Raw genomic sequence first — 17,424 nt, forward strand, 5'->3', positions numbered from 1 at the left:
ATGTGAAAAACAAGAAAATCATTTCTGTCTTCCAGAAACTAAATATTATCTACGATCCTATATGTGTGAGCACCTGAAGTTGCATATTTTGTTGTTAAAAGATTTAAACTATTGATACATTTAAAAAAAAAAAAGTAATGTTTTGGAAGAGGCTTCATGTCAAAATTTGGAGTAACAATCACACAAAGACAAATTACAATATATAACACATGTTACAGCATAGATGTGTTTATTTATCTGCATAATGAACTGCATTCAAAACTACACAATTCAATGAAGCTCAATACATTGTTTGATTTAAAACAATTTTGTTTGGCTTTGAGGTTTTTTTGTTTTGTTTTTTTTGTCATGTATTATTTGAGTTTTTGTGTATGCCTTTGCCTGACAAAGTCCCCTCTAGGATAATAATAAAGTTAAGTGTTAAACAAGAAGCAACTGCAGTCAAACTATCTTTGTCAAGTCTAAATCAAGATTAAGACCAACTCTAGTTGATTACAAATCAAATCCTGGAAAAAAATCAATGCCAACAATCCCACTATTGTGCTCAACATAGAAATAAATAGAAATGCCTCAACATTTCCTTGAATACTAGTGTCCCATACCGCAGTCTCATTCATATGCTACATGGATAAATATATCACATACATTCCACATTTATGCCGGGTTTAATACAGTTGAGGTTAAATTCAAGAATGCACAGAGGCTGATGTTGTTCCGTAAAAATAGAAACAGCTTGAGAACATTTGACCTTTTTCATATTCACCCACTAGAGGGCAGTAGCCAACTACTGTGACAGACACTTGGTCCCCCCCCCTCGCTCCCCTTGAAGTGAGCACCTGTTTGCTTTCTGGTTCACACATGCTTGAGAGCTTATTCTTTAAAATAAAATAAAAGTCCACAAGGGGGAGAGATTACACCTCCCAGAAGAAGGCCAAATGGGCTGAAAGAGTAGAGAGGTATAAACACACATGCATTAGATGAAGAGAAGTCAAATGGTACAAGTATCCCTCCAAACAGTATGTCTGAGGTTTATATTGTTATAAATTTACAGTTGATATTTTATATCACTCCCTTATCTATCTGCCATGGGTAGTGAGTAGTTAGTGAGGTACAGTGTAGAGGTATATGCTTATCAGGAATGTGGTGTTAGGTGTTCATGTGTTTCTTGCTGATGCTGCGATCTCCCTCCATCCAGTATGACTCTGTTTGCATCTCCATCAGTCTGGAGACGGTCCTCTGGAAGGCAAAGATCTCCTCCTCGGCTGTGAACAGAGTCAGGCGCTCTGCTGTGTCCTGAAGAGAGGACCAAGCACCGCGGTTAGTAGCATAATACACTCCAATCTAATCTAACTCTGCAAGTGGATCTACATGTAGAGAAAATACAAACAAACTAAAATTTAAAAAGATACATCTGAAGAAAAAAACACTCCCCTCACACACTCACATTTCAACACTTCAATGAAATCAACTCCATCAGTTTTATAAAATTAAATATTTATAAAAAAAAATGTAGAAACTTCTACAATTATGATGTTTACATCATGATAAAATACACCTACACTACACTACATGTTTCATCAAGATCTTTATTTGGATGACAATAAATTCCAAGCTTCAAAATTGTATGTCTATATTTATATATGTTAAAATTTTTATATTGTTATTTACTTCAAATACAAGCTCCCATATGCAGCTCAGGAGACCTGAAAATGTTACTGTAACTCCTTGAACTTCATCAATAACTTTGTAATTCTACCCGCTATAAAGACAAATACCAACTCCTCTGTGTATATCTGTATCTGTCTTTTAAAGACTTTGGGGATCATACAGCTTCCTCTCATTTGTGATGAGCAATGATGGCTTTCCTGCTGTTTTCATCTGTGGTTGTAGCAGATGTGATCTTACCCCGCTGAGGCCCAGGTCATCCAGCAGCTGTCGGTCCCTCTCATCTTCTCCTCCGGAGTGGACAAACAGCCGGTCTAAAGGAGCCGCTGCCAGTAGCACCACTCTCACCTGGGATCAGAATGTTTGGTTTGTTTGTGGAGGACACTTCCTGTATTATTCTTATTTTCAGTCATATATATGATGGTACAAGGTCGAATGTTGATATTAAACATGGCCAAAGTGTCAAATAATGAGCTAAATGTATGTAGAAATAATCCCTGTGAGCAAAGAACACCAGCTTCAGACTGCTCTGAATACTCGGTTTCCAACAGTTTTTTCTACTTTCAGCCTGAGCTGACGTCAGCTGGTGATGGATTTTTTTTTATATGGTCATCTGTTCCACGCTCTGCTAACATTATGGTGTTTTTCCATTGTTTTGGGGGTTGTCACGCCAAGCCGTGACTCGAGTCCAGCCGCCCAAACTGTGAGTGTTTTTCTATTACACAGCACGGCAAAGTAAAATAAATACTTTACCTGTTGGAGGTGTGCTGGTCATCTGCAGCTCTTCATCAAACATCAGCATCACTCTGGCTGTTTCTACTTATACTATTCCTCCCTGCATCATTTCTAACTGATTCTCTGAACAAATAGCTCCAAATATCTCCATATATTGTTGTGTTGACCGGTTTTTTACCTCTAACAAAGCTCTGCTAATTTGGTGAGGAATATGTTTCATTTCATGTAAATTCTTCACAATAAATGTATCCCACTATTTAGTCACTTAAAAGCGTTAAATATGAAGTGGCAAAAGCCGGAAATGTTGGGTTTTCATTGGCGGTAACTTAACACTACTCTGATACATGCTGCCCTTCTGCAGGCTTCCGGAAAGCTGGCCAATCAGAACAGAGTGGGCTTATCGGGAGGAGGGCCTTAAAGACAGGAGGTAAGACTGCCTGTTAAGAGACAGAGGCTGAACTAAGGGGCTGCATAAAGGGCCAGTATAAGACAAAAATTTAGTTTTTACTACTCCAGTGGAGCCCCAGAATAAAAATCTAGAGCTAGAAATGAGCATAATAGGTCCCCTTTAATGATTTAAGTGTCTGTTGCCTGTGATCAATAGTAAGTGAGAGGGGTTAACCTTAAGATGACATACTTCTGTTCTTCTATTTCTCGTCAATTCCAGGTGTTTTTTTGCATCCCCGAGATGATTTAAGTGCATATTGACTTTTTTTAACTGAACTAAATTTCCTCTTCACACACAATTAAGAATTGATTGACACAATAACATGCATAGGAATTAAAAGAAGTCCAACCTGCTCAAAAATGTTTGAAATGCTGAGAGCAGTGCAGCTGTAGTTTCCTGTCATCTCTAATTCAGTATGCATTTAATCTTTAACCAGATCTATTATATCTGGTTGGATTATAGCATGTAATCTCACTTCCACAGGATATTAAAAGGTAAAGGCATAAAACTTCCTCTGAAATGAGGTTATCAGTGATATAATACACTCACCAGCCACTTCATTGGGTACATCCCTGCAATCTAATACAACAGCTCTGCCATAAATTCTACATTTATGAAGCTTACACATTTTCAGTTGTTGTTGACATTGTCAGAAAGGTAATAATTCTACTTTATGTTTATTATTGAGGTCATAGTGGGTGGTGGTGGTGTACTGGGGTGCATTATATTGAATGGTGTTCCTAATATTTTGTCCACTCCACAACTGAAAATATATAAGCTTCGTAAATGTAGAATTTATGGCAGAGCTGTTGTATTGGACTGCATTAGATTGCACAGGTGTATCTAATGAAGTGGCCGCTTAGTATACATGGTTTGTATTTTCAAGTAACAAGCCAAACTCTGATTTATCAGCTGATACCTTGTAGTTGTAGAAGTTGTCTATGAGGGTGGTGAAGCGTCGGGCCTGGTCCTTCAGGGTCAGTGTCAGCAAGGGAACATGGCGGATGAATACAGTGTCAAAGAGCTGTGCCATCTCCAGGTAGTCGCTGGCACCTAGAGGCTGGAAAACAACAGACCAGGTTACATACTGGAACAAAGTCAGGTCTGAGTAAGTGTAGCACATGTGCACAGCTGCCTTGCAAACACACACAGACACATGCACTGTGCACACTATAATAAAGGCACCTTGGGCAAAATGCTCAGACTGATTTAGTCTCTTTAGATTTTAGTCCCTGTCCTCGGTTCTTTGCCATTCAGGATGACTGTTCTCAACATTAACGCAAAAACATACTGTATGTCAGATAGAAGAAGAAGCCTTGAAGCTCAGATGCCTGCAAAAGCTCACTGCTGTCCATCAGGGTTTAGACTTTAAACACACACATACACACACACAATAGATTATTGTACCACACAGCTTTATTTGAGGAAAAATGGGCACAACTATTCACAAAATTATCAATAGACTTGCTTTTTGACATTGAGCAGAAAATGGGACTGAGATGAGGGGAAGGTGATTCAGTTTGAGAGCAAAGGCTTGGACAATAAGTACACAGAGGAGGAAAAAAACAGAACACAGAGGCAATAAAGAGGCAAAAGAAGTGCTTTGAATTTGAGCAGTTTTGATTAGTGGTGGGTGGATTTTGTGTAATTACCACAAGTATTATCAGTAAGAATATGTGTTATTGTGTATTTTTTTAAACTGAGGTTTGAAGAGAAAATGAAAAAAACAAAACAAAACAAAACCCAAGAGACAAAGGAAAATCACTCACTCTGCTACACAGCTCGTCAAAAGTACAGTCTGCGATGGAGCCACAGGTCTTTTCCAGAGTCACATCCCTGCCCAGCACAGTGAGCACCCGAGGACCTGTAACTATGGAAACACACACACACACACACACACCACAGTATAAATGACCTTCAGTCATATCGTGCAATCTTGTATCATTACATTTACAGTTGAATCACTGCATTAAAAACAAATCCATGAAGGAATGTCCTGCAATGCTTTAGTTAATCATAGACCACAAATATCTACCTCCGCCTCCTTTTAATATTCTGATGTTTACACTTACACAGCAGAAAATGTAAAAGCAAAGCACAAAAAAACTGCAAATACAGCAAAACAAGAAACTGCAACATTCTGAAAACATCTAATACTGCATTTAAAATGCAACTGCAAGTTTTCACAACATTTGAGGCCTTATGTATGTTTATAAAAATAAAAATAATAATAATGATAATACACTCTACTATATAGATAACATAATTTCAGATATTATATTTCAGGTCTTGCTGGCAGCCTGTTATAGTAATTATTCATGTTATGACATCAACCAGACAGGATATGAGAACTTACACCAACTCTAAACATGAATGGTGAGTTGATTTTAGATGATATGATAAGTCTGTCTGGCAGTTTTGTGGAGAGGATCCATTTCTTTTTGGAAATTTTTGTGAAACATGACACCATACCAGGGTTTTCCATGGTGTTTTAGAGCGGTGGTGGGCTTAAATAAAGACCACCTTCGCTAACATGATTAAAAAAAAAATACTTATAAGAAATAAAACATTTTAATACAAGGATGAAGAGCACAGGTGTTATTTCACATAGCAAATGTCATACATGTGATACTGTCATCTAAATTGATCACACCATGAAATGCGTCAGGATCTAGGTGGCTTAACATATATGCTAACAGACCATTTACTAAAAGCTCACAACTTTTTATTCCTGTTTTATTACAGCCATTGGATTACAATCACTTAACATGTTGTATGATAAAGAGAAAATTATTTACTGGGGACAAATGCCTCCAAAGGTTCTGCTTTAACTTCCTTACCAGACTTTTGTCTTATAGCCAGGTCCTCAAACAGTGCATCCAAGAAGGCCTCCGCACCAGGTTGCCCTGTACTGCACGACACACACACACACACGCATGCACACACACAGGCAACGACACGGAGAAGAAATAATAGGATATGAAATTAATAATGCTGAAGTGGCCACATCAAACGGTGGCAGCAAGGAGTGCACGGGAGGGGGGGTACTTAGCTTTTCACTCCATCAGTAAAAAAACAGGATGTTAGGCTCTAAACACAAGCATTAGCCTGTGAATGCACGTCAAAATGAGATTGTAAGGTGTGTGCGTTTTGTGTCCATATGTGTGTTTGTGTTTTAACACCGGGTAAAAGGGTGTGATGCACTCTATTTACATACAGTGAAAAGACGAAAGCACTTGAAAGCTCCAATACAGCGATGAGCAACAGCATTGTCATTCATGCTGTGTTTGTCTGCGTGTGTATGTTCACAACAGCGTATATGTAATGAGGAAAATAGAAAACTAGCTTTTAAAGCTCTACCATTTTCTCATATTCTATTGATTCCTCTTTCATTCTTTTCATGTATCTCTCAAGGTAATGTAGGTCTTTATAAATCTCCCAGTCTGCTTCTCCCCATGTATCCATCTGTTTGCCTTCTCTTTCTGTCCTTTAAAAAAAAAAAAAAAAAAAATCAAACTAGCTGATGTGCACAAACATTTCCTGTGTGTGTGTATGTGAATGTATGTGTATGTGTGAGCGTGTGTGTACTTTGTGGATGGAGGTTAATGTCTACTCTTTACTACACTTCTGCAAAACCTCTGTGCTGAGTTAGACTGTAAACAGAGGAGCAAATGGGACCAATATTAGTGTATATGTGTGTGTGGTATGCGTGTGTGTGTGTGTGTGTGTGTTTGTGTCTTACAGGTAGTAGAGTTTCCCTGCTGCAGCCTTGTCCAGCCTCCTGTAGTCAATCCCAGAGTCTAAGCAGATGGTCTGGCAATACTCCTGTACACATGTGCACACAAACAAAACATATAAATACACACATATAGTTGCATAACTGAAAGGTCTGTCAAAGGTCAAACATAGTACAACAAAGAAGGCCTGTCCTTGTTTAAGAGCAATGATGTAAGGAAATGTTTCTTTTCTAAATTCTGTACTTTTTAATGCGGTGGAAAAGATTTTGTTTATAATTAAACTAAAAGTCAGTATACAAGTTGTTGTTGATCTGTGGATTTCTCTACTTTACTTTAGAGCTGGAAAGATGAATCAATTCATCATTTAGTTGACTGACAAAAATGAATCATTTAAGTCATTTTTAAAACATAAATTACAAACTTTCTCCTGGTTCAGCTTCTCACGTGTGAGGGTTTGATGCCTCTTTGTCTTGGGTGATGCTAAACTGAACATTTTTGGGGTTTGGACTGTTTTTTTTTTGTGACATTTTCTAGACCAATTAATCGAGAAAATATTCTGTAGATTAATCGATAACGAAAATAATAATTAACTGCAGTTTATTTTACAAAATATAATATTTAGTAAAATGTGATTTAATTTTTTTCTAATGATTAAAGTTTTAAATAATAACTTTTTTTTTAGAATATTTTCTCATTTCAAATCTTATTTCGTATTTTCAAAAACTCATAATGTATTTTTTAATTCATATTAATGGTTTTAGGGCACATTAGAAGCTACTGTACTATATTCAGAAAAATAATGAAAATATGAGAAGGAGATACTGAAAATGGACCAGATTGGACACCAAATGATGTAACAGATTAGATTGTTGTCTTGTGAGTCTGTGCTGAGGCTTCTTTGTTTTTGCTACTGTAAACTGAATTCTTGTATTTCTAGATTATATATTATTTTTGATTTTTAGCATTTGACATGCTATGGTATGCACCAACGTTTTTGCTTTACTGTGCCACTCATTTCTCATGTGAAAGGTGGAGGATGAGAGCTTTGTGTCACAGCTTCCTTTCCTCTATAAATAATAAAACGGACAAAGAGCACATAAGGAATGAGTGAACAAATTCAACAACAGGGCAGCTTGATCTATTGTTCTTGCAGCTATTCAAGTGTGTTACAGCAGGGGTGAACTTATAATGCAGAGTTCAAACTTTTGCAGATAGTGTAAAACGTCAACAGGATTCATGTCAGGGAGTACAGCACAAACTATAATCATCATCTCTGCCATTCTATCAAAGAAAAGAAAGGAATTGCATATCATCCCATCCGAGCCATCGCCGGCTGACTGAGTATTCAAAGACAGCTCCAGTAAATTATGAAATCAGTGAATTTCTGCCACTGGCCTCCTTAGGCTGCAGGATAATTAGTAATCATCACAAAGCAAGGGGACGGAAATACTCTATTCTTCTCTGCTGTCAACTTTTTATCTCCGTGTCCGCTCACACAAACGGGGTTCCCACTCTGAGCCAATTGGCTGAATCAGGCTTAATAACAACCTGACAAACTCGCCCTCCCCCACGCACAAAAGGGAGGTGTCATTTCATCAACCTACTGTGACCCCACCAACGGGTAAATAGTCCCTCCAAAATGGGAAAAAAAAAGGAAAAAAACTTGTCACTATCGCCGCCACATCATTAGAATCTCAGTTTGTCTTTTCTCCTGCCATCGTCTACTCCCTCCCTTTATGAAACATCTCTACCTACAGTAAAGGCGGCTGATGAGTCGCGCTGAGCGTTTTCTTGACGGAGAAGCAAGGTACAAATAAGAGAGAGGAGAGATGGAGGAATGGAAACACAATCAGTGATGATGATTCCATTGGTTATTTATAATCAGATGAGGCTGAGGCCTTGCGGGTCATTACTTGATTATCCATCTTGAGGGGATTGTCAAGTTCTCACTCCTCCAAGATTTCATACGCCTACACATTGTGGTCTTTGTCTTCCTCCCTCCACCACCACCACCGTGCTCCTCTCACAGACTCCTATCCTAGTCACCCTACTTTACAACTTACAGTCTTATCTCCAGCTGTCTTTTTAGCTTATTCTGTATGTCAAGTGCAGAATAACAATCACATCAACTGACTTTGATGCACTCGGCAGAGCATGAACACCTACTAGCGACACTGTTTTCTTCTGGTGTAGCGCTGGGATCATTAGTTGAAATCACTGAAATTAATGGATGATAATTTTGATAAAACATTTGTGGGATAAATCTTTTCAAATATGAAGATTTGCTGCTTTTCTCTGTTTCATATCATTGCATACGTGGAAATCTGTGGCTTTTGGACTGTTGGTCAGACAACAAACACAAACTATCTGAAGATGTCACCTTGAACTGGGTGAAAGATTAATGGACCAGGAAAATAACCACGAAAATTAAGCAGATTTAACTCTAATGAAAATGTACCTCTCTATATGTCACTATTACTTACCTTAAGACATTTCTATTAATATTACAAAGCTCTTCAATATGAGACAGCCTCTCTTTCCTTCCACTGCACATGTGTTTGCTTTGACATTTGTACTTCTGTATCTCCAAGAAGACGTTTTCTATCTCTAAGAAGTGCTCAGAAGTGATTATAATAATGTTGAAGTCAAGTCTAGCAATTTGAGTATTGGTTTCATTTTCTAAAATATGAGAATTTGCCACTTTGCTTTGTTTTATGTGAAAGTAAACTGAAGATCCTTGAGTTTTGGGGCTGTTGGTCACGACAAAACAAGCAATTTGAAGACTTTGCCTTGTGCTCTAGGAAATTGTAGAGGACACTTTTACTATTTTAAACTTACCAATTAATTACAAAAAAAGGAATATAGTTATTAGTTGCAGCTCACATTTTATTTACCCCATGAGTAGTGGCATAATATTAGGTATTTGTACCAATAATTTTGTGCCGGTATTTTGTGTAAAAACTAGTCATAAGTGAAGCTGACTCACAGAAAAGCAGTGCCACTGCAAATTAAAAGTTTCACTACTTGCGCTGATGCATTCACCAACTCACAGACACAAGAGGGGAGGGAGAGACACAAGAGCGAGATGACAGACATGAGAATCAGACTCTCTTTTGAAGAAAGTCATCCAAACACATGTAGCTCCAATCATGTCATTGTCCGAGCTGTCCGCTGCTCTCTCTGGACAGCCGTTTAGCATAAAAACAGAGTGGCTTTTTTTTTCCAGTGGCGGCCTCTACTCCCCTCAGCACCCGCTCCCTTCACGCCATATCTTTCTCTATCCTTTACTCCTCAAAAAGTTGCTTTTGAGTTTTTCAAAGAGCGCGGTGCCATTGAGCTGCAACAAAAGCCAAGGATAGCTGACTATTGGGCCCTGATGAGGTCCACTCCCTCATTACCCAGCAGCAGAAAACATTTGATGCTTTTTTTGTTTGGCCCGGAGAATTGACCAGGCCTCAAAGAAATGCGGGGTGGGAAGGCTGAAAAAGAGACGAAGGGGGGAGAGAAGGGTGGTGGTGGGGGGAGAGAGGAGAGGGGAGGAGGGGAAAGGTTGTCGTTCATTCAACCATGTGTGTCTTACAGCCTTGTGTGCAGGGACAGAAGAAAAGAGGGAGGCAGGGATAGAGGGGTCGAGAGAGACGGGGAGAAAAGAGAGAAAGCTTAAAACACTGCCTTTATGCTGGCAAGTTCTGGACGACTCTTCTGACATCAAAGTGTTTTCACTAACTGGGGAGCTGCTGTGTGTGTGTGTGTGTGTGTGTGTGTGAGTGAGTGAGTGGGGGGTGTATCTGGTGATTTTATTCATTCTTGGGCAGTCGGGGGGGTACGTGACAATGTGAACACCCTAATTACACCTAATGATCTATTCCCTTAAAGTGTGACTGCCTTGGGCCAGCGATGGTTTGTTCTGCGGGGTCGTTCTCACAACCTCCCCCTGCCTCGGCTGCTCTTCCTGGGGAAACATCTTTTGAGTTTGAGGCCCCACCTTTCGTGATCCAGGACCCCACTGGACCCCCCACCCTCAACCCCTCTCGAGCTCCGTTGAGGCCCAAAAATGAACCACTCCGAAACTCAGGGAGGCTGCACTACCTGCACCTGGCCAACAGAGGCTCCACATGTTGGTGGCAGCACACCGAGCCCTAAGCAGCTGAGCGTAATACTCCGGTGATGGCCTCCAGTGATACACCACATTGTGTGACCCTGTTATAAATTTCAGCTATATTGCTTCTGAAAGTAATTTTTTAAAATCATACTTCATCACATACATCAGTGATTCCCAATAACCAGTAAGATACAGAGTGCAAAGGACTCCGAGTAGTTGTAGTAAAAAGTAAAAGATAGTATGTAGTGTTAAATTTAAAATCAATTTAAATGAATATGATGGGAGGTGTCAATGAAGGGGTCTTTGAGCTCATGCGATAAGGCTGTGGGAGTACATCGGACAAAAAGGTTTGGGAACCACTGACATATTTTGATTGCTGTTACCAAACAGTTCCTCAATAGTATTTAGATGGAGTCACAAATGTTAATAGCTTTTGATGTAACAAAATTTATGGGCTATTGTGTGATGTTAAGATGATTATCTACATGAAAAAGACCAAATTTGACCAGATATTGACAGGTGAGGTGTTCTACAGACACACCTTTAGTTTCTGTTATCACAGCTTATAAAATTTATGACCCTCTCCCAGTAAAAATCAAGTATAATAAAGACGTTTGCAGTGACAATAAAGCTAAAATTCCCAATTTGGTCACAGAATTAGGTGCACTGGTCTGCGGACTGACTTACTGAATTAAGGCCACATTCGGGGAAGCTGCTTTTAACTACTATGTTAAGACTGATTTGTACAAACTTCCAGAAGATCTGAGAGTTACCTCGACACTTATCTTGATTCCTTTTACATAAAATCTGAAGACATATATGTTTTCTATTGATTGTGATTGATTGTTTTTAGATCTGCACAATCAGTTCTTATGCTGATGTATTTTCTTTAGTTTTTCTTGTTATTTTACACTGACATTATTTTCATTTCACATCATTTATTCTGTAGTTTTAGTCTTGATGTCTTATGTAAAGCACTTTAAATTAGCTTTGAAACACAGAGCTGAAACAATGTGATGAATCACTCAATTAATTTATCGTTTGACAGAAAAGTAATCACCAATAAGTTTGATGATTGAAGCTTCTCTTCTGAATCTCTTTAAGAGTTGACATGTTCAAGCTGTTTGAATTAGGGAATTGTGATGGACATTTTCACCATTTTCTGCCCCAAATGTTTGATCAATTACTCACGAAAACGTTAGACTAATCAATAATGAAAACAATCAGTAATTACAGCCCTAATAAAATATGATATACAAATAATGTTGCCTCAAAACGTGCTGTATTACTCACGTTAAAGTATCTAAATGTGCAATTATTAGTACCGCCCATATCTTTATAAAAAGACTCCCTGAGAATCTGATTCACTTTCCATTTTTTTAAAAAACACTAAGCTGGATTTACATTTTTTGTGATGTTACAAAAGTGAAAAAAAGGACAGAACATCAAGAGGTGTGTGGGTTGAAGTGTAAAAAAGGGTTTCAAACATACTGTACGTGCCAGTGACAGTAGAAGTGAGAGTGACGTTTTTGAATTAAAGCTAGGGTAGCTAATGTATTTTTGAATACATCTTGATCACACACATCTGACATCTGCACACCCTTATATTAAAACACATAAAAATATCTGTTACGCAGATATAAGAATAACGAGCCAAGGTAACTGAATCAATTAAAAATTAGGCGATAAATACGGAGCCGGAATTAATTCCTTGTGTTCAAAAGAGGAAAAATCGACTTATCTTCTATTATTTGTTCAGTTTATTTAGAAGCAAGACACTGATATGAAAGAAGTGAGGTACGCCCTCGAGGCATACAGTGAATGGCACTGCCCTGCCATTAAATGCTCTGGAAGACAATGACAGTCATCAAATATCAACGTCTATTTGATTTGAACTGGCAGGCAGCCGGCTCTTCACAAGCAGTCCTTCTCACCAAGGTCTTCACTGGAGGACCACATCCCTCTCATTCCTCAATTTTTCTTTCTCTATCATCCTGTTTTTATTTATATATTTCTTTTTCTCTCATCATCAACTGCACAGTACATAGCAATTATTAACAATAACGCACACAAAAAAAGGGAAGGAGAGCAGATTAAAAACAGCAGGAAAACCAGAGATACTCAAAGTTGCGTCAGGGTTGTTGTCATGTCCCACCCCCCGCCCCCTCCCACTGCAACATTGTGCACGACTGCAATCGAACAAGCATGGAGAAAATAAAGTCACTATTCTGCTACCAAAATACAGAGACCTGACCTTGGGTGAGTAAAATCCAGTGAGCAGAACAGGATAGTGATAGAATAAAGAGCGGGAATAAAGGGGTAGAGAGAGGATGGGCAATGAAAAGTGGAGTGGAGAGGGAGGACAGTTTGAGAGTGAGAAAGAGTGTCTTCGTTACAATACTGGCAGTGTCCATTAAAAAAGCCCTTAAACCCTGTATTTTACAGAACTTTGCCATGGCTACAAAGAAAAAGAAGCCTAAACAACTGAATAGATTCCCCGATGGAGTCTAGAGCAACACTAAAAAGGACAAGAATTCACAAATGACTGAGTGAATGAAAAACTAGTAAACAGTCAGGGACTTTTAGGTTCAGTGAAGTTGTAGGTTTTCCGTGTTTGACAACTTTGTGCTTGATCTGATGATTAATTATTTTGCAGAGTAGGGAACCGGAATAATGATTAGGGAGACGGAGTGCTGCGGAAAAGGGGGTCCCAACTAATCAGAAGTCAATAGTTAAATAAAGACGTCAACCCAGGCGGACAGAGGCCGTGGATTAACCTCTTCCACTCTGGCTCAGGTGATAGGGAGGAGAGGTCAGAGGCTATTTTTACTTTTTAACACCCTCATTCACTCCCTCACTCACTATAGAAACACAGTCAGGCACGCACATACAAGAGCGGGCTGCATAAGGGAGGAGGAAACCGCACCGCTGGCCCCTGCAAGCATTAATTCAATCTATTAAGGGTCAGCTAGTTAGCAGCGTGACCCTGCTAAAACACGCTTTAACTTTACAGAACGGGCCACTATAGAGAACGCCTCACACCCCCCAAAAAACCCCAACCCTGAAAACCAGATGGCCTCACAAAGGGGAACATGGGACCCTGAAAGAGAGGAGGTAGCGCAGGGCAGAGAGGGACAACATGCATTCAGGACCTTGATAAGGGTGGATTAGAGAGGGCAAGGGTGCTGCTGGAGGGGGGAGGGGGGGGATGGGGGGAGTGGGTGGGGAGCAGGGTGACTCCAAGGCCTCCACAGTTGTGGAAGTGGCAACTTCTGCGTTTAAGATGCAGTGGAGCTCTGACGACCATGAAACTGTCTGTGGCCTGGACACCGCAGAGCATCCATGTTGCTCATGTAAAAGCAACTGTATCCTTATTTTATTACACTACAGTACACACATTGAGGTTTGTGATGTAATTAGTACATGTAACAGGATGACCAATAAAAAAAACAAACAAAAAAAAAACAACAACTGGCTAATTATCATTAGAGACTGAACAATAGTGGAGTTTTGGGGCCAATAATACATACATATTTTTAAGAGGATAAAAGTTAATTGCAGATGTTATACAGCACATAAACTGACACATTATAATAAGAATCCCTCAAATTTGTTTGGCAAAGGGTTTTGACAAAGATAAGTACTAGAGGCTGGTTATTTTACAGTCAAATACAACTGCGTTGAACCTTGTTTATTTGGTGCATTTAGACCAGAAGATCTGCAAGTCCCAGTGGAGGTTAACTAGAGTCACTTGAAGGAAAAGGTAGTCTTTTGAAGTTCACATTTGCTATATCTTTATTCTTTTGTAATGTAGAAAAGTAAAAAAAAACACAAACCTTTCTCCTAATGCCTTCCTCAGTGTGCAGGATAAGTAAGGTAAGGCTAACAATAAACTTCTGAATATACCAACTCCAAACAAAAAATCTGCTCACATGTCTACTTCATTCCAGCTCATGTCCTGCAATGAATTAGCAGATTTTTGAAAAATGTACAAATCACATAAATATTATATTGTTCATAATAACCTCAAGAACTTCTTCCTGCATTATTTTCTGTATTTTGTAACATGGTAAGGGATTTATTGGTATATGTACATCCTACACAACTACCTGCAATTACTAAGATGTATAGTAATTATTACATAAGTGTGTTTATATGTTTGAGGTGAGTGGTCTTCTGTTGGTCATTGTTTGTCCCTGCTAATTTTCATTTCTTCTAATGAACAGTGAAAAATTAAAAGTACATTTATGGCCTAATATACCATTTCTGTTTTGAATAAATACCAATAAAAGGTGCAAGAATGCTGCTCTCCTCTGTTGCAAAATGCATGACAACAAATTATTATGCAATTATTTATGATCATGATCACTCCAAACACATCAATGATCATCTGAGATGCAGGCAGGATAATGGTGGTACCTGCTTAAATTGCAAAGTAGATTTTTCGCTAGAAATGCTAACCGCTGTATCGCTCTTCTCCTCTCCTCTCCTCTCCCCTCCCACCCCCTCCCCCTCCTTACTTTTGAAATGCAAGCAGTCCGGGTCAGTCACTCAGCTCGTCCACCCATCTCCCATTCACATTACCTGTGCTCACCCATGCTCCTTCCATCTCTCCCTACCTTTCTCACTCTGAGTCTTTCACTGTGCCCTGGTATGATCAAAGACAGCTTTGTGACACTGTGTGAGGCATCCGGGAAGCAGAAAACATCAAACCACTACAGAGCAACTTGCAAAAAGACAGACACAGAGACACAGAGGAGCACATGCATGTGTGTGAATGTGTGTGTGTGCGCATGTGTTATAAACAAATGAATAAATTAACAAGACAAGAGAGGGGGATGACTTTGTCTCTACCTTCAGCACGTCGATGAAAGGTAGGAAGGTGTCCCTCTGAAGTCCGTTTTTGTACAGATCTGAAAGAGGAGGGGAGGGCCTATATTAGAGCTGCTGTTTAGCCTCCTAATAATGCCATTCCCCCGCCACAGATTGGCACATAAAGTGGCTATTGATGAACTGAAGGATGGGTGGGGAGGCACGACAAAAGGACTGGGACCAGGGGAGAAAAATGGATTTCTCTACCGGCAGCGGCAGCAACATAAAATTCATTACATTCCCAAACAATGGTGGCGAGAGAAAGGACTGTCGCCTTTTCAGCGCGGACAATGTCCACAGCAGCTCGCTGAATAGAGGTTTCAATTAGCTCGGCTGGAACAAATTACATCTGAAGTAGCATCCCTGATAGACAGATAAAACAGATCAGGATTCACACACAAACACGGACAAAGACACACATACACGTACACACACATGCACACACAGGCTTAAGCTCTCCAGCTGCAAACGCAAACAAATGGTTGTTGTTGATGTTTGGGCTTAAGCTTACTATAGTAGGCCCTGACTCACAAGCAACGCTCAGTAACTTCTATACTGTGATGGACTGTGTGCTGTGTGGGAGACGTAACTATCGTCAGTGTTTAAGGACCTTTTATGAAATATGCTTATTTGCTTTTTTTTTTCTCAAGGAGATAAATGAGAAGATCGATACCACTCTGATGTCTGTATGGTTAATATAAAGCGACTGTGAGCAGCCAGTTAGCCTAGCTTAGCATTATGACTGGAAATGGGGGGGAAACAGTTAACCTGGCTCTGTCCAAAGATAACAAAATGAACTCTTTATATCTCATTTGTTTAAATTCTACAATGTGTAAAAACAACACTCAATGGTTTACTGGGAGTTATGTGTTGGCTGGGAGCAGTGACTTCCTCAAGTCTTGTCATAAAAAGGTGCGCTAGGCTACCAGCATAGACTGGTTACAACACATAGGCTATAAGCCTCCAAAGCGACATTTTTACACTTCGGTTTGTGTATGTACTAAACAAACAATTTATAACCTGTTAATTAAGGAGTAGGCAAATTTTGTTAACTTTGAAAAGAGCCAGGCTAGCTGTTTTCCCCCTGTTTCCAGTCTTCGTGCTCTGCTAGGCTAATCAGTTGCTGGTTGTAGCTTCATTATCTGTACAAATATGAGAGTGATATCAATCTTTTCATCTAACTTTTGGCAAAAAGGGAAAAACCTCTTTCCCATAACGTCAAATTATTTTGCAGCTTATTTTTTTATTGAGTACAACATTTTCACATTTTTCTTTTCAATATATTCTTAATATGTAGGTTAGGAAAGAACATACTCATTTTCCCTCTCTCTCAACCATCCTCCCTCACTGCCACAACATTTTGCATCATTTGTCATATCATTATTCAGTGTGTCTGTGTTTAAACGTCTATCCATCCCGTACATCCACCCTGTCAGTCCTTTTCACTTACAGTTGGATTGTATTAGTACTTTGATAGCTGCAACAGCTCCACTCATGAGTATACCTAGGGCCAGTCTTCTTCTTCTTCTACTTGTCATAGGGTGGAGGTTCCTTCTTGAGCCAGTTCAGTGCTGTTGCTTTTTTGCAGCTGCCAGTATGTGCAATGAATATGCCTTTTCCCCTAATCCCCAATTTTTTCTGGAAAAAACCACAAGAATGGCTGTCAATGGGTCCCTACGGAGCTGGAAACCAAATACTTTATCTAGTAAGTCAAACACTTCACCCCCAAACTTTACTTTAAGACAAGCAAAGGGTGCAATGTATGTTTTGAAACGTTTTCTGAACACACCTGGAATCAGCTACAGTATATTTTGTTTTATATGTATAAAATCAATCAATCAAATTAATTAATAAAAAACTTCTTA

General features: G+C 39.3%; 1 protein-coding gene across 1 annotated transcript in view; it reads right to left on the reverse strand.

Annotated features, from left to right (window-relative positions):
• Positions 1 to 212: 212 nt before the first annotated feature.
• afg1lb (AFG1 like ATPase b) overlaps positions 213 to 17,424 on the reverse strand; it is a 29,337-nt gene continuing 12,125 nt past the window's right edge. The window contains exons 7-13 of the mRNA XM_042390607.1: positions 15,542 to 15,600; positions 6,591 to 6,673; positions 5,689 to 5,759; positions 4,618 to 4,718; positions 3,768 to 3,908; positions 1,906 to 2,013; positions 213 to 1,293 (exon numbers count right to left, since the gene is read on the reverse strand). Of these exons, the coding sequence (XP_042246541.1) occupies positions 1,147 to 1,293; positions 1,906 to 2,013; positions 3,768 to 3,908; positions 4,618 to 4,718; positions 5,689 to 5,759; positions 6,591 to 6,673; positions 15,542 to 15,600 (710 nt within the window). The 3' untranslated portion in view covers positions 213 to 1,146. The remainder of the gene's footprint in view (positions 1,294 to 1,905; positions 2,014 to 3,767; positions 3,909 to 4,617; positions 4,719 to 5,688; positions 5,760 to 6,590; positions 6,674 to 15,541; positions 15,601 to 17,424) is intronic.

The sequence above is a fragment of the Thunnus maccoyii genome, chromosome 17, assembly GCF_910596095.1.
Source record: "Thunnus maccoyii chromosome 17, fThuMac1.1, whole genome shotgun sequence".
Lineage (NCBI taxonomy): Eukaryota > Metazoa > Chordata > Actinopteri > Scombriformes > Scombridae > Thunnus > Thunnus maccoyii.